This window comes from Canis lupus, chromosome 5 (genome assembly GCF_003254725.2).
Source record: "Canis lupus dingo isolate Sandy chromosome 5, ASM325472v2, whole genome shotgun sequence".
In the NCBI taxonomy this organism is placed as follows: domain Eukaryota; kingdom Metazoa; phylum Chordata; class Mammalia; order Carnivora; family Canidae; genus Canis; species Canis lupus.
The window spans coordinates 31499821-31517753 of NC_064247.1; the positions used below are offsets into that span (position 1 = coordinate 31499821).

Below are 17933 nucleotides of genomic sequence, written 5' to 3' on the forward strand. Positions count from 1 at the left end.
GTTGGAACATGCTTGTAATCAAGCTGAGGGCAGGGCTGCGTGCACAAGGCCCCAGGACCTGGTAAAACTCCTGAGCCTTCAGCCGCGCACCGCCTGTCCCTGCCCATCCGTGCCGAGTCTCCATGCTCCAGCAACAGCGACCACTGCATTTCCCAGGGGCAGCGCCAGGCGTGGGGCTGCAGCAGACCGACCCTAGGAGTGAAAGGTGGCCCCGCAGCAAGGGAGGCGGCAACCGCTTAACACATGCTTAGTGTCACGTCTGTTTTCCGTCACCGTCTTCCAGCCCCGGCACCGTCGCAGGGAGAGGATGGGGTGTGGGGTGTTGTGTGGGTATAGCATCCCCGGGAGCTCCACCCAGAATGCGAGCACTCACCCTGGATGTGCTGGCACTATGGTGGCCTGAAGCGCCTGGGGCTAGTCGTCCCGAAAGGTATCATTTGTTGGAATACAAATCCCAGTGACATGGTGACCGGATCCTCTCCCTAAACCAAGTAACACTTTATCTGGTTTAAAACCCCTCTGTGTGCTTCTTGCACGGTGGGCCTAGAGCACCGGTTCTGTGGTTAGCATCTGCTCTTCGTGCTCCTGTATGAAAACTACGACAGGCCCCACGGAGTGACTCACAGCCGTGCTCATGTCCCGGGGCAGCTGGCGGGGTTGTCTGCAGGCCAGCCCCTCCCATGGGGCCGCGAGGCCTGGACTGAGGTGCCAAGGCTGAGCCAGAGGCTACTTCCTGCATGTGGCTCCTCCTCGCAGCCCGCAGTGCGGCCCTGGGGCCACCTGCGCAAGGAGCTCCCGTATCCGCTCTGCGGACAACCCTGTGAGGTGGCGGGTGAGCACCAGCCATGTCCCTGGGCTTCCCAACACAGGGGAGCTTGCAGCCGGCATCCCTGCTCAGGTCGTGGGAACAGGGAGGGGCCTGAGCTCACAGCTCCGCAGCCTGGTGCCAACCCTGACAGGGTTGCCCCAGGGCCCGCACAGGGCAGTACCCACCCCACGCCCAGGTCCCAGCCTCCCAGGCCTCATCCTCCCCGTTACTGCCCTGGACCCTTCGGAAACAAGGCACCCAGGCCCACAGACCAGAGGTGGAAATGAGCAGGTCTGTGAGTTTATTCTAGATGTCAGACATAGCTTGTTTTATTAATACTATCTTTTCCACTGATCCAATAACTAAACTGAAACAGTTTTCAAAAGAGTAGACGTGCCCGTTCAGCTTCACCCTGGTACGTGTGGGCCACAGAACACCTCTGGGGGTGGGGGAGGGGGCAGAAAAAGTGCTTCCATGCAGTCTCTTGTGCTTGTCCTGTAACCTCTGCTTCCACCAAAGCCCCCCCCACCCCACCCCCGTCTCACAATTCATTCAGCTCCTGGACAGGTGAGTCTAGGCGTAAGGAAGGGCCTCCAACCCGACGGAAAACGGTAAGACAGATGCACTGAGCCGAGCACCAGGGTCCCTAGCCAGCTGCCTGCTCTCAGACTTCATATTTTAATATAAAATACTCGTACAGCACACGACACCTTCTGCTGGCCCAACACGGTCACCGCTGACTCCAGACAACAGAAAGGGAAAGGCTCTCTCCCAACATCTAGGAACAGAAACTGTCATTCCAAACACGATTGGGCTGTTGCTCGAAAGGCAGGAAAACATTGGATAAAGCAGCACTTTGTCCGTTACCCGGCAGACCCCACCTCAGCGGAGTCCAGCATGGGCCATCAGTGTCCCCGTGGGAAAGTCCTTCCGCGCACGTCCCCCTGGCTGGGCTGCCCCGCACTACACGTGCTTCTCCCACCAGAAGCAAGCATCGCTCCAGGCTTCCTCTGTGACGTCTTCAGTTAAGAGTTAAATAATAATTAATGTTGCTCTAAGAGGAGTTAAAAACCCAGAGTGCAGGCCAGAGTCCTGCACGGGGTCATGTCTCAGGGAGCTGGTTGATGTCCGTCAGCTTGGTGTCATTCAGGATGGCCCGCACCCGCTCCAGGGAGCCCGCCTGCCGGATCCGCTCCAGCTGCACCTAGGGAGCAACACCGAGTCATGGCCTGTGCCCCCGACCTGGGGTCCCCGACTTGACTCTGGTTTCACGGGGATGGGGCCCGTGAGCCACCCCCCACCCCCACCCCAGACCAGGCACCTCCCAGGGCTGCTGTGCTGCAGGCCCAGGGTCAGGGCTGGGACCCTGGGTGGATGACCCCTGACCCCCAACCCCACAGCTAAGTCAGGAAACCACCCCAAGCATCAGAGTTCAGCGCCTCATCCTGACCCCATTGACGTCCATCGAGTGCACCCAGGTGGCAGGCCCAGGAGCACCACAGCCAGACTCAGGGACCCAGGGGAGGCTCCATGGGGAGGACAGCCTGGATGGCAGGGGTGAGGTGTGAGGAGCAGGGACACAGAGGGAATGGGGTTCCAGGACACAGAGGAACCCCTGTAAGTGTTGCCTGGCCAGCCAGGGCCTCACATCGACAGCCGGGACTTGCCTTCCCTCATCGATGGCCTGGGGGGGCGGGGTAGACGGGCCGGCCATGAGGCTGCAGCAGGCCCAGGTGCCCGGTCTCACCTGAAGGGTCTGAGAGAGCTTGACAAAGTCTCTCTGGACTTGCTCGCTGACGTCCAGCTCTGTCTGCAGCCTCTGCGCTTTGTTCTTCTCTTCAAACATCAGCTGTTCCACACTCACCTACGATACAAGTTTTGAAAGAGGATCAATACCAAGGAGCCGTACATCTGTATCACTTTGGGGATCGGGGAACCTGAGGTCTGCCTCTCCAGGAGGAGAGCCGCAGGGAACCCAGCAGCCCCCGGGGCTGACTGCGCAGTCTGAGGTCCTCCTAAAATGGCCGAAGTGCCAAAGCTGCCCCAGTGTCCTCCTCCCCCCAGTAGCCTAGGGACCACTGTTAGCAAAAGGCAGCTGCTGGGATCAGAGGTTGCACAGTAATAGGGACGCACACTTTGGGAACCAGCACCATCTAGCATCTGTGGGGAAAGGGGCACACATGCATGCCCCAGGTGACCCCCATGACCTCCAGTCTGCCCTGCAGATAAGCATGTCAATGGGACCACGCGGGAGCCTTAAGAGACAGTACGCAGTGTTTCCATCTTTCGGGGTCGGAGCCTCAACCTAGGACCCCCACCCCACAGTTGGCCTCGCGCACTTGGAGCCTAGCTGGACTGATCTCCGGCAGTGTGTCCCTGGGAGATGGTCACATGGACGGGCCTGGGAGGATGGTGCCAAGTGTGCCCATAAGCCTGGAGGGCCAGGCCCCGGAGCCAGCGACCCGAATCACAAGGTCCTTTTCCCTCTGCAAGCGGCCAGCCCAGTCAGCCCTCAGGGCACAGCTCCAAGCTGCCACCGTCAACAAGCAACAGGTGACCCCAGGTTTGTGGCACTACATCATGAAATCACCAACACAAACACCACCTTAGCAGCAGCCTCCTTCTTTAACTGTTCTTCCAAAGTGATTCTCATCTCCTGGAGGCCCTCGAGCTGCTGAGACTTCTCTCGGAGTGTGGTCTCCAGCTGTGGAAGGGAAGCCAAGCTGAGCCGGTGCCTGTGGCCTGGAGAAGAAGTAGCCCCGCCCTTGGGCAGCCCAGGCCCTGGCCATGCTCTCCCCACCCTTTCACCAAGCCTGCTGTTTACGCTTCAAGACCTCCTCTTCCTTCCATCAGACATCAGGTCCTCTAGGTCCTAAGGCCTGACGGGGAAGGCAGAACATAAACGTGTGCATAACTGACAGCATGTGAATGTGGAGAAGCAGCATTTAATTCTTCCAGAAAAGCTGCCATGACATTGATCCTGAACAGAAACATTTTCCAGGGGAAGGAGGAGGGTGATAAGGGGAGAGGGTGGGAAGAACCCTCAGGAGGGGAGCGGGGGGAGGGGGTGGGAAAACGTACTCAGAACCGGGGTGAATCCCACTGCGCCAGGCCCTGCAGGACCAGGCAGGAGAGCCCTGAGCGGGCTGGGAACACAGGCTCCACCCTGGAAGCAGTGGGGACCGTGGGGGGTGAGGAGGATGTGGGGGACCAGCAGACAGCAACACAGTCACATTGGCAGCCCTATAATGCTGAGAGAACCAGGCATGCTTCAGAGGCAGAGAAAGACGTTAGGCTGGGGCAGGGAGTGGGGTGAGCACTGAGGTCTGAGCCCACACAGCATCGTGTGCACAAGATGGGACACGCTCCAAAGCTGATTTCTGCCCATGCAGCCCCAACAGCACAGGAGCCAGACCGCACTGGGCTGCAGAGGGCCCACACAGTTCCCAGAGCCCCTGCCGGGAAGGGAGGATGTGCTGTCCAACGGGGGACAACAAGTGTGTTTGCAGAAAAGAGATCAGGAGGTAAGGGTTCCAGGCCCGAGACTGTGAGGGAAAAACCAAGGATGCCTGGAGAAGATGGAGGGATCGGCGACGGAAGACCCTTCTGTGAAGAAGCATGAGTGGGCCAGGAGCGAAGGTGAGAGGGCCATTGAGGGGCCGGGACACTGAAGGTGGTAGGGCAGATGGTGGGCACAAGGCTGTCACAGCGGAGGGCAAGGGGCAGGTGGAAGGGAGAGCAGGTGGACAGCACCCGAGGCCATCGGGCACACAGAGGGACACACAGTGCTGCTCAGCCAGGCCTGTTGGCAGCCTGGGACAGGCTGAGACAGGCAGGGAGTGGGGGCTGCAGCTGTCGGTGGAGACCATGGACACTGAGAAAGGCAGGTGTGAACGAGGCGCTCGGGCGGCTAAGCCTATGGGACAAGGTCTGGGAGGATGGTGGGCTGTGGGCAGGTGCGGGCTGAGGTGTGGCCACGAGCCTGGGAAGGAAGGGAGCGTGGGGGGCGGGGGGTGTCACGGGCTCGGTGAATTGAATGGGGTCTGCTACCAGAGGTGTGCGTGTGAAGACGACCGGCAGCTACAAATGCCCCCTCCCATTGGTCAGGGACTGTGCTCTGCTCTGGTCGTGTGAGCACCTACATGCCGTGACCCTGCTTGCCTGTCCCGTGGCCTCAGTGTCCCCCAGCATGGGCTTCCCTGTGCATGGAGCAGGCCCAGCAAACGCGCTGCCCTGGTACTGGGCAGAAGCTCTCGAAGGGCGGGACACTCACCTGCACCCATCACCACGGATGCAATGAATGTGAACGTCGTAGGACTCACCTGTCCTTTTTCTACTTTTATTCTCTCTAGTTCCGCTTTTAGACTAGAAATGGAAGCTAGAAGGAAAAGAGAAGTGTCAGCACTTACTGATTATTTTGCACCTGTTTTGTTTATGCCCCTTTCTACCACAAGCCCCACCTCAAACTGTGAAAGCACTGAGCTCAGTGAGGCACAGCGGGACATGCACCTCCTCAGGAACCCCTCCCCTTACCCCTAGGGCACGGTGCCCCAGGGAAGTGTCTGCACCCTCTCTGACCCTGGGGTGGGGAACCAGCAAGGCTCTGGTGACACTGCAGGGCTCTGCCAGGAAGGCTGCTCTCCCTGAAATAGGGGATTTTTGTGGTTTTTGAGTCTCAATTAAATCAATTTACTCTGGATGTATCAGAACACCTGAACACCCCTCACTGTTTTCTGTACCTCCTCTACCCATTTTCTGTCTTCCACATTCTCAGCCCTGGCAGCACTGTTTCCCATCCGAGCCTGCCCACCTTCTGGCCCCGCATACCCCCACGTACCCCTGTCCCCCGCACCCACCCCCCGCCTGGCTCCCCACCACCGCCCCCCAGCAGGGCCCGTGTCCTCACCCAGCTCCTCCTTGCAGTTCTCTATCTCCAGCTGCAGGGTCTCTTCAAGGTTCTCTTTTAAGCACTGTTCTGCCTGGATCTGCTCTTTGAGGAACAGTATCTCTGCCTTCAGCTTCTCCTCCGTGTGCTCCGCCGCCGTCCGCACATGCACGATGCTCTCTCGGTACTTGAGGACCAGCTCCCGCAGTGCCTGCAGCCGAGGAACAAGTGCTCGCTCAGTGTGTGATGGGGAGAGACCATGGAAGCCCCCAGATTCGCACCTGTTGTTTTACACGGTTCAGAAACCAACACGGTGCCAACTCCCTTGGGGGTCCCTGCCCTAGTGTTCAGCACGGTGTAGAAATAAGACATCTGAGGCCAAAAATGTGCACTGTGGACAGCAGGTCTCTCCGCCAAAACTGGCTCATAAGCAGAAAAATAAAAACGTTAAGTAACTTGCAGGGAGGGAATCACCATGGATGGCTTCCAGGCCCCAGGATTAGCTGGGTACATCTGGGGGGAACTAGGGGTAAGGACCCAGAAGACTGGAAGGCAGAAGAAGGTGTGGAACGTGAGGACCAAGTGCATTTGCTCACTCATGGACTCAAACACACGCACTTGCTGAACGTCAGCCACAACCTGCTAGAGGCAGTGAGGCAAAGAACTTTCCACCATGACCACCTGTTTTTCTAGAATAAATTCAGTTTAAGCCTTATTTTATTATTTCCCTAAATTTTAGCTATATTCTTTAAAACAATCCAATTATATCCTAAAGCAATTCTAAGGTAAACGCTGGGATTCTTAGATAACTACCAGATGTATGTAAAATCAGGAATAGCAGAAAAGAGAATAATGAAAAAACTGTGGTAAGAAAAGCCTAAGATGTACTCCTAGAGTGGGTCTAAGAGCCAGGCCTCACAGGCTAGACGGGTGACATTCCTCAAGCATTCCACAAAGTGTGGAAAAGTCTAGAGAGCATGGAAAAGAATCCTCCGCCCAAAAAGAACCACTCATCAGAGGGGGATGGTACTGGGAGTGCAAGGAGACAGGGCCCCAAACTCTGCCAAGATCAGCCAGAGAAAGTGCCAGCAACCTCCATGGACACAGAGGGTTAGGGCAGGGATAGGGTGCTGTGGCTAGGTTGGCAAGGTGGCCCCATGAGTACATCAAAACAAAACCAATAGCAATGTTGATACATATACAGGAAAAAAAAAAAAAATGAGTTCCAAATTGTAAAGGTTGAATCTGCAGAGTAGGATCAAGGAAACACTGTACTGTTTCATAAAACAATTTCTATAATGTCAATTTTAAAATATTATTTCTTTTTAAAAAAACCCTGAAACTAAAGATTTCACCAGTAACATCTTTCTATTTTGTTTTGAAAACTGCCCTAAGAAGCATCTTCCTTGCCTATACTGTTAACAGTTTACTTGGCTTTAGCCTAAGATACGGTTTGCTGATGAAGGACTTGACAATGGAGCAGCCTGAGTGTCGGGAGGGTCAAGGAGAGATGTGTACAGCTCGTCTGAACTCAGGCCCAGTTAGTACCTGGATGGAGATGGTTGTGAACGTCTCAGGGAAGCGTGTGGTTTCACAGCCCAGACTCACCCAACAAGAAAGGAACAGAAGTAACCCAAAGTGTCATAAAAGTTAAGGGACTGCCATTTACCCTTTCAAGCGTGACCCAGAAAAACAAGTATCGCAAGCAATCAGCCTGGCAACTCCTTCACACATTTCACTTCCAGCATGTTCTCAGTCTGCTCCTGCAAGAGTAATTTATAGACCGATCCACCAAAGGATTCTCGGGACACTGAACACATGAGCTACAGGAGGAAAAACAAACTGGACTCTCAAAGCTCAGAGCTTTTGTGCTTCCAAAGGCACCACCAAGGAAATGAACAAGATAATCCATGGAATGGAGCAAAGGATCTGCAAAATGTCTGCTGAGGGACTTAGATCTAGACTATATACAGAGCCACAGAATTCCACAATAAAAAATAATCCAATTTAGAGCTGAACAAAAGATGTGACTAGACACCTCTCGAGGAACACAGATAGATGGGCAATAAACACATGGGAAGACGCTCAGTATCATCAGCTGAGTGCCCAGCAGAGTGCGAATGAGAACCACGAGATGTTGCTTCACACCCACTAGGACGTCTGGAATAGAACAGTAGGGACAGGAGAAATCCTCCCATAATCACCATGGCATTCTCACAGGACCCCACGATCCACTCCGAGGTTATTCCTCTAGAGAAATAAACCAAAAAGCGTACAGGAATGTTTGCAGCACATTATTCACAGCAGGCCACACATGGAGACAGCCCGAATGCCTAACAACAGACAAATGGATACACAAAACGTCCATGCCGTGAAGTGTAGGTGGTCACAAGAAGGAACGGGTGCCCTGATGCCTGCTTGACAGCACAGATGAACCCTGACAACAGTATGCCGTGTGGAAGAAGCCAGACACAAAAAACCACAAATTGTGGATTCTAGTCCCACAGAAGTCCATAGTATGGAAAGTCCATCTATGGAAAAAAATAGGTTAAGCAGCTGCTTAGGGCTGGGGGTAGTGGGGAGAATGACAGGGAAGGGGCTTCCTGCTGAGGTGATAAACAGTGTCCTGAAATTGACTGTGGTCACATCAGAGAATATCTAAAAAACACTGAATTGTACACTTTAAAAGGGCGAATTAGAGCGGCCTGGGTGGCTCAGCGGTTTAGTGCTGCCTTCGGCCCAGGGCCTGATCCTGGAGACCCAGGATCGAGTCCCACATCGGGCTCCCTTCATGGAGTCTGCTTCTCCGTCTGCCTGTGTCTCTGCCACACTCTCTCTCTCATGAATAAATAAATAAAATCTTTAAAAATAAATAAAAAATAAATAAAAGAGTGAATTATTTGGTATGTGAATTATATCTCAATAAAGCCTGTTTCAAAAAAGAACTGGTTGGCAGCCATTTCAGAAAACATATTTGTTTGCATTTTCGATCATGTGGAAGCCCAGTTACCTCCACAGTGTCTGGGAGGATGAAGTCTTCTGCTTGCTGTAATGACACGTGCAAGCTGTGCTTTCCCTGCAGACTGTCATTATCTTTCTGTAACCTTGCCAGCTCTTCTGAAACCTGCTCCCGGGACTGCATCAGCACTGCCTGAAATAGAAACAGATATACTCATCACAGCCAGAAAGGTAAATCCTATCTGCTGAGAAAAATAAGGTCAAACCAAATGAGGGCTGAGGATGGAGGATATGTCATAAAGCTCTGTAAGACCTACAAGAAGCTGCCAGAGATATTCCTATTTGCAGTCTTCTACTCGAACAGACAGGCAAGCAGCAGCCTTGGAGCCCATCTTCCATGGTTTCCACCAACGATATCCCTGCACTAGCAATGGACCAGTATCTCCAGTGGCTACACAGCCAGGACTTAAATCAAATGGAGCACATGTTACCTCCTCATAGCATGCATTCAACAGAAGCAGGGAGAACAAAAGAGCATGGTCTTCCTCCTTCATTACACAAATGTGTGTGTATGTGGACTATGTATATACAACCAGCTGAAGATCACTGAATGGCCTGTGGACCCCAAATACTGGAAGTCATCAGGAGGACCTATGCTTAGGAAGTACAGGACACTTGAGCAGCTCACTCTGAAGATGGGACAGGCTCCTACCGCTGCAGGCTGATGTGCAATGTAATTTTAGGTATTTAATGAGAATTTTAATCAATATAAAAGTTATTCTGGCTAATCTGAGTATAATGATAAAATTCTACGAAAGTATTTGATTTCTGCTAATTTCTAACACTCATTTAACTTAAATGTATATGTAAGTGTAGATTATTCACTCCTCCAATGTTTATTTAACAGCTGCTACTCTATAGGAGGCATTTTGCTGCATACGAGGATACAGAGATATAGGACTGAGATCTGCCCTTGAGACGCTCACAGTGCAGAGGAGGGAGAGCTCAGTAAACCCATAACTGCCCAGCGGAAGTGCAGGTGCTAGGACAGAGAATGGGTACAGCAGGGTAAAAGGACAGAGGCTCCGAGGGGAGAGGCTCAAGGACATTTCCTAGAGAAGGTGATCACTGCATTCTTTTTTTTTTTTTTTTTTTAATTTATGATAGTCACAGAGAGAGAGAGAGAGGCAGAGACATAGGCAGAGGGAGAAGCAGGCTCCATGCACCGGGAGCCCAACGTGGGATTCGATCCCAGGTCTCCAGGGTGATCACTGCATTCTAAAGGACAAATAGGCTACTGGCAGGCACACAAGGTCACATGTAAAGTTTGGCCAATTTTGTTGGCTCTTACTTATCTTCTGGCCAGAATCAATTGTTTTATGCTCACTTTTAACCCATTTACAACAAAAGATCAGCATCCCACTTCTCTAAGACATGAAAAAGGGGAAAAATAAAATGTATATAGTTACTTACTTTTGCAACGAGAAAAACAGAAGGATAAATCAAAAATAAAACCACATATACAGGAGGGGCTAGGAAGAGGGTGAAACGTATAGGGAATGGAAGAAATCTGAACATTTACACATTTTTACAGTTTTGACTTATGAACCATGTTGCATGTTCAAAAAAAAAAAAAAAAGTAAATCAAAGAAGAAAAAGGAAAACCCGAAAATGTAATACAAACAGAACAAATGGAGCAAACAGATAACATAACCACAAAGGAAACAGTTAATTGAAGTAACTTTTGAACACTGTGCAGACTGTGAATCTTTAGCTGGGATACATTCTAAGAGCAAAAAGAGCTACAAAGAAACGCTGAACCTCACTTAACAGTTTTGCCATTGGTAGCAATACTAACATGGTCACTCTGTAACTCTTGTTCCCACCTTGACCAAGGGACCATACTGAAGACCACCAACAGTGGACCCACCCCTCACAACATGCCCCTACTGTCCTAAACTCCCACTGACTCATCATCTCCATGATGTTCTTGGCCCATTCATCTAACCTGAATCTAATCAGACAAGATTCTATGAGGCAGTTGGTCGGGGCTCTTCAAAAATGCTAATGTCACAGAAGACAAAAAAAAAGGGGGGGGGGGCAACTGTTCTAGATTAAAAGAAACTAAGTGACTAGACAGAAAAAACAATGTGTGACCTTTCATGGGTTCCTCCATCAAAAAATCAGAATAAAAACCTGAAACCACCTATAAAAATAATCATGGGCTTTGGGAACCATGGTCACATTTTAGGGATGTGGTAACTGCACTGTGGTAGGGTATAGAACCACCTCTGTTCTCAGCAGACACATGCTGAAATATTTAGGAGCATCACAATGTCTGCAACGTATTTCTAAATGGCTAGGAAAACACACACACACACACACACACACACACACACACACACACACACAAAGGCACAGAGATGGAGAAACCACAGCAGCCATGTGTGAAAATGTGGCAAAGTACTGACAACTAGTAAATCTAGAAGATTTAGGAAGATTTTAGGAATGCTTACTCTATAACCTCTCAAAATCAAAATTTTCCAAATAAAATATTAGAAGGATACTAAGACCCCAGGCACTGTCACAGCTGCTCTTGTCTGAGGGGCAAAGAAGAATCTCTCTTCCTCAGTATGAGAACCTCTGAAGGTCATGTCAAGAAGGACCCCAACAGGACCCCAACATTACTCTGAATACTTCTACGTCACTCACAATACACAGGTTTTAAGGGGAGTCCACTTGGAACGTGTTTGTACAGGCAGGTGGGGCTGAGAAAACAAGCAGGGAAGAGATAAGAGAGGACAGTGGAGTGAAGGCAGCTAAATACTGGTTCTGTCAACATTTAGCAGTGATTTTTACACTGATGGTTACCATTTTGTATTCTCTGTCAATAGGTATGGAAAAGGTATGGAACTCTCTAGTCAATGATTAGAATGAGATGCTCCTCGAGAGACCATGACTATTATTTAGGATCAGCTCAAAAGGCACTCAGATACTGACCTGATGCATATCAAAACCCACCATTCCTTTTCCCACACATCCACCCCTGGCAGAGCTGGACCAGGGGCGGCTTGTAGGATCATCCCAGCAGGACCATCATCTACAAAGATCATCAGTGCCTGGGAGCATGTGTCACCCTAATTCCTGTGACATTGATTAGGCTACTCTCAATAATTAACTGCTCAGGAAAGTACAAGGATAGTTCAAACACTCCATCTGCTGGAGCTCTGAGAGATTTCAATAGTCACCTTGTATTTGGGACCAACAATTAGTGCAAAGTTTATTCTGTTCAAGTTTCTCAAATTGGAAAAGTAAAGGTAAAGGTGAGAGTGTTTTTTTGTTCAGGAGGCAGGCTTAAAAAGCCTGTCCTTTACAAATGTTGCTTCGGCCCCAGAGAGCAGAACAGTGTGACCACTGGGCCAGGGAGACATGGTCATAGCAAAGAGGGTGAGACCCAACAGAACAAAGGGGACTCTATCAACCCAGTCAATGCTGATTTAAATGTTAACTTACCATCTGCTCCTGAACATCCCTTTTCGCCTGGGAAAACCCCTGTTGTAACTCTTCAAGTAAGATCTCAGATGCCTGGGCTCTGAGGACGAGTGCAGAGATCTTAAAAGAAAAAAAAAAAGGACACACAGACAATATAGTTAGGAAGCTGGTGATTCTTATGCGAACCCTTCCACCCCTGCTTATGTGATGTCCAGACCTAACCAGCTCATCACTCATTCAACGGATATGCATGCATCTACGGGGTCTTGGCCCCTTGTGTCACACAGGGCAGCACCAAACATCCCTGGGGCTGCGCACTGCTATACATGAACAGATAGCACTTTGTGGATCTCAAGACAGAGATGTTAACCCACGAGGCCTACTTATATTATCCTTAAAGAAGCTTTTAAAAAAAAAAAAAAAGAAAGAAGCTTAAAAAAAATCAATAAAAATTTTGAAACTCTTGTCCACAAAACAAAAGCACACAGTGTAAAGCATAAATGGACCTTCTGTGAACTAATGTCAGTCTTCCAAGATGATTTACTCAAAAGCAAGCAGTGCACGACTAACACCATTGAACTGTAAACTCCCTTAGTTTGAATGTTTCTTTTTTTTTTTTTAAGATTTTATTTATTTATTCATGACAGACAGACAGAGAGAGAGAGAGAGAGGCAGAGACAAAGGGAGAGGGAGAAGCAGGCTCCATGCCGATAGCCTGATGCGGAACTCGATCCCGGGACTCCAGGATCACGCCCTGGGCTGAAAGCAGGCGCAAAACCACTGAGCCACCCAGGGATCCCCAGTTTGAATGTTTCTGAGAGAGGTCCTGTGAAAGTTGGGGATTCGTACATAACAATTATAATATAAATCAAAATATATTTGTTCAGACATTAAAAAAATTATTGCCAGCATTCTGCTTCCAGTAGTGGCAGATTAGGTCATGTGACTCAAACTTCCTATTGAGAATTAAGAAAACCAGACAAAAATATGAAAGATATCTACTTGAAGGCACCGGAGAACAGGGCAAAAAAAGATTTACAGAGCCAAGGGTCAGAAGGAGGACATGCCAGCTCCAAGAGAAACCTATGTGACACCATGAAGCCCAGCATCCAGGACAGGGTGGCAGAGATGAGAGTCCAGAAGCCATGATGCAAAGGCACCCTGTGAAACTCGCTGCATGGTGTGGATTGGGTCCCCACAGGGTGACAGCCTAGGGTAAGGGAAGGCTTTAAAGTAACCCGAACTTCACAACTTTATATAATCTCAATGCCTGTGAGGGACTGTCACTAGCATTTCAACATTTTAATATACAATGTCCAGCACTCACATAAAAATGCACAAAAGAAAGAACAGGATAAAACCAAAAGGAAATAATAAAAACAAAACAATACAAACAGATCTAAAGTGAATCCAGATTTGTGAATTATTAGAGACAGACTTTAAAATTAACTATATTTGACCTGTCCAGAGATCTATTTAAAAGAGAATTGAGAGATGCCTGGGTGGCTCAGCGGTTTAGCACCCTCTAGGGCATGATCCTGGAGTCCAAGGATTGAGTCCCACATCGGGCTCCCTGCATGGAGCCTGCTTCTCCCTCTGCCTGTATCTCTGCCTCTCTCTCTCTCTCTCTCTCTGTCTCTCATGAATAAATAAATAAAATCTCTAAAATATATATATATAATTTTTTTTTAAAATAATACAAGGGAATTGAGACCTACCAGAGAACTGGAAACAATGGAAAGTAACCAAATGGAAATGATAAATAGAAAAAATAAATTAGGGCAGCCCCAGTGGTGCAGCGGTTTAGCGCCGCCTATAGCCTGGGGTGTGATCCTGGAGACCTGGGATCGAGTCCCACGTCGGGCTCCCTGCATGGAGTCTGCTTCTCCCTCGGCCTGTGTCTCTGCCTCTCTCTCTCTCTCTATGTCTCTATGAATAAATAAATAAAAAATCTTTAAAAAAATAAATTATCTAAATTAAAAATTTCAATGGATAAGTCTTAACAGATTAGACCTATTTGAAGAGAAAGTGAGTATAAAACAGATCTGAAGGAAACATACAATTCGGGAAATACAGAAGAGGCTTAAAAAAATGTGTAAATACAACATGGTGTAATATATACAAATATCTGAAGCAATGTGCCCAATGGAAACCGAGCTAGCAGAGCTAAAAATAAGCCTATGCAGAAACCCTGTCATCTCATTCCTAGGGATGCTCCAGAGAAATGAGACCATATGTCCACCAAAGACACATACAAGGGTGTTTTTAGAAAACGTATTGGTTAAAAAAAAAAAAAAAAGAAAAGAAAACGTATTGGTTCACAAAAGCCAAAAACTAGAAACAACCCAAATATCTTTCAACTGCAGAATGGATAAATTACACCACATCCGTGTACCAGAATATATACAGCATTCACATCTAACCACGGAAGCAGGAACAATGTGCAGGAGCCTCAGACGTAATAAGCAAACAGACTGGCTGTGCATGGCTCTGAACAATAGGATTCCATTTGCATGAAGTTCAAGAATGAGCAATACTAAACAGTGTTCAAGTCAGAACCCTGCCTACCCTCTGTGCAGGCAGCTCTGGTGTTTAGTTAGTATGAAGGAGCACAAGTATATTAGAAAGCTTTGTATCTTGATCCAGATGATGATCACCTAGTAAACTTTCCATGTGTTAAAATTCACCAAGCTCTACACTTGAGATTTATGCACTTGGCTATATGTAATATCTCAATAAAAGCAAGTTTTTACAAGATACACATAACAGCTGAGATTATGCCAATTATGATGTAATTCATCAATTCAGAAATCCAAGAAACCCTGTGAGAACCTCAAACAGGAAAAATATGAATAAAAAATACACCTAGGTACAGCACAGTAAAACTGCTGAAAACAAAAGCAAAAAAAAAAAAAAAATTCCTTAAAATAACCAGGGAAAAAATAATATTTTACCTTCAAAGGAGCAACAGTAGGACCTACAGCTAACTTCTTACTAGTAGAAATACAGACCCAACAGTAACTTCCAAGCCTGGGGGAAAACAGCATAAGTGTTCAGGACACCACAGCTGGTCAAGAATCCTTTTTGGATGAAGGTGGAAATAAAAAGATCTGTCTAAAAAAAATATGAGAGAGTAGAGACTTCCAAGAAGGATGAGGCCCATAATGGCCTTTCTCTACCCTGATTACAACTAACAACTACCCAAGGACTTTGAAAAACAAGCAAAAGCAGACAGTTGAAAGAAGGAAGTCAAAATGGGAGAAGCAACTCATCCAGGAGTGAATTCACTGCTCACGTGGGGTTTTTCTCACTTCTGTGGCAGCGTTCTTCTGAGATGACCAGCGGCAGAACCATAATAGCTGCAGGGGGGAGGGGGGTACAAGGGACCAGACTCTGTGTGATCCCAGTGCAAGGGCAAGGTCCCTGGAAGAAGAGCAGAGGGGTGTCCTTGGGGAGGGGACTGAGGGAGGGAGGGCTTAATTCTGTGTATCAACCAACACAAGTCCCACACCCACCACAAGTGAACACATCCAAAAGCTCTTCAAAAGCTTTAAAAAGGGAACTGATGGGATGCCTGGGTGGCTCAGTGGTTTAGCGCCTGCCTTCGGCTCAGGGTGTGATCCTGGAGTCCTGGGCTCAAGTCCCGCATCGAGCTCCCCGCAGGGAGCCTGCTTCTTCCTCTGCCTGTGTCTCTGCCTCCCTCTCTGTGTCTCTCATGAATAAATAAATAAAATCTTAAAAAAAAAATAAAAAAGGAACTGACATCAGAAGCATCTCCACACAAGGCAAGATGAGGCCTGCTAACAGAACCTAATCAGATAAACAAAGTGCTGAGTCTCACAGTAACATATTCATAGTTCCCAGGGTACAACCTAAAAGTACTCGACATGGGAAAAATCAGGAAAATGTAACTGATTTCTCAGGGGGGAAAGAAACTCACACCTGCCAACCCCATGAAGACCCAGGAGAATTATCAAAGACTCTAAAGTAAGTATTAAAACTATGCACGAAAAAAAGGTGAATACTTTTGGAATGAGGGAAAACACAGACCTCAGCAGAGAACTAAAAACTATTTTTTAAAAAATCAAATGAAAATTTTACTATGAATTACAGCAGAGAATTTTGCACAGAAATAGACAAACAGACCAACTGAAGAGAACAGTCTTGAAAATGACTCCCCTCCTACCACCATACATAATCACTTGATGAATGACACAGATGACCTTGTAGAGCAGAAGAAAAAAGGGGATCTTTTCACTAAATGGTCCGAACAGCTATCCAAATGGAAGAAATAAAACTACCCTCATCTATACAGCATACACATCAAAATTAATTCTAGATGGATTTTTAGATATAAATGTGACTATAAACAATAAAGCTTCCACAAAAATATATGAAAATACCTTTATAACACATATTCTTTTTTATTTTAATTTTTTAAGATTTTATTTATTTATTCATGAGACACACAGAGAGAGAGGCAGAAATACAGGCAGAGGGAGAAGCAGGCTCCATGCAGGAAGCCTGACACGGGATTCGATCCCGGGTCTCCAGGATCAGGCCCTGGGCTGAAGGTGATGCTAAACCACTGAGCCATCCGGGCTGCCCAATATTCTTTTTTTTTTTTTTTTTTTTAATTTATTCATGAGAGACACACAGAGAGAGAGGCAGAGACATAGACAGAGGGAGAAGCAGGCTCCACACAGGGAGCCCGACATGGGATTCGATCCCGGGTCTCCAGAATCACGCCCTGGGCTGAAGGCAGGCGCTAAACCGCTGAGCCACCCGAGCTGCCCCCAATATTCTTTTTAAAAAGGGATTCTTATTATTTATTTGAGAGAGAGAGCACCTGAGCAGTGGGAAGAACAGAGGGGGAGGAAGAGGGAAGGGGAAAGAATCTTGAGCAGACTCCTCACTGAACAAAGCCCAACATAGGCTCGATCCCACGACCCTGAGATCATGACCTGCGCTGAGATCAAGAGTCATATGTTCAAATGACTGAGCCACCCAGGCACCCCCAAAAAATATTCTTTTAAAAAACAAAAAAATAAAAAAATAAAAAATAAAAATAAAAAAAAAATCACAAATCATTAAAAAAATTCAATCAGCTTGACTACATGAAAATTATGAACTTTTCATCAAAAGACACCATTAAAATAATGAAAACGTCAAGTACTGATGAGCAGAAATGCACCACACAAGTCACCAAAAGGCTCTAGTATGATTGTATAAAGAGCTTCTAACAAATCAGAAAAATAACAAAAACAGATAAACAGAACTAGACAACAATAGACAATTAGCATAAGACTTGAGGGGAATCTCACACACACACACACACACACACACACACACACACCCCAGTGGCCACTATGTAGGACACATGCTACATAACCTGGGTGGTCATCAGAGAAATGCAGACTAAGCCACCGTGGAACCCATAATCAGCTACCGCAATGATGGGCCCACAGGGATGCCCTCTGCATTGCTGCTCGGAGTATAAATGTGTGCGACCACTGTAGAAGATTGTTTGGCTTTGTTATCCGCTGAAGTTGAGTGCATTCTGACCATCTGACCAGGGCCCGGCACTCCTAGTGGATTCCCAGCAGAAGCATGCACAACAAGCCCCGTATGGAAATTTCAGAGTAGAAGTACTCCTAACAGCCCAGAACTGGAAACCACCCAAACACTAGTCCCAAAGGAGACACTTACAGATCCGCACACAGTACAAGTGTGCGACGACCACAAGGAAGCTGCCACTGCTCCAGTGTCGGGTAAGAGCCTCACAATGCC

At 48.0% G+C, this 17933-nt stretch overlaps 1 protein-coding gene across 3 annotated transcripts in view; it reads right to left on the reverse strand.

Moving 5' to 3' along the window:
- Window positions 1-1108: 1108 nt before the first annotated feature.
- The window catches only part of RABEP1 (rabaptin, RAB GTPase binding effector protein 1), a 101280-nt gene continuing 84455 nt past the window's right edge, over window positions 1109-17933 (reverse strand). For all 3 annotated transcript variants that reach the window (XM_025462026.3, XM_025462028.3, XM_035716304.2), the window contains 7 exons: window positions 12165-12263; window positions 8704-8844; window positions 5715-5904; window positions 5131-5186; window positions 3414-3512; window positions 2556-2672; window positions 1109-2012 (listed from right to left, as the gene is read on the reverse strand). In XM_025462026.3, the coding sequence (XP_025317811.1) occupies window positions 1911-2012; window positions 2556-2672; window positions 3414-3512; window positions 5131-5186; window positions 5715-5904; window positions 8704-8844; window positions 12165-12263 (804 nt within the window). In that variant the 3' untranslated portion in view covers window positions 1109-1910. The remainder of the gene's footprint in view (window positions 2013-2555; window positions 2673-3413; window positions 3513-5130; window positions 5187-5714; window positions 5905-8703; window positions 8845-12164; window positions 12264-17933) is intronic.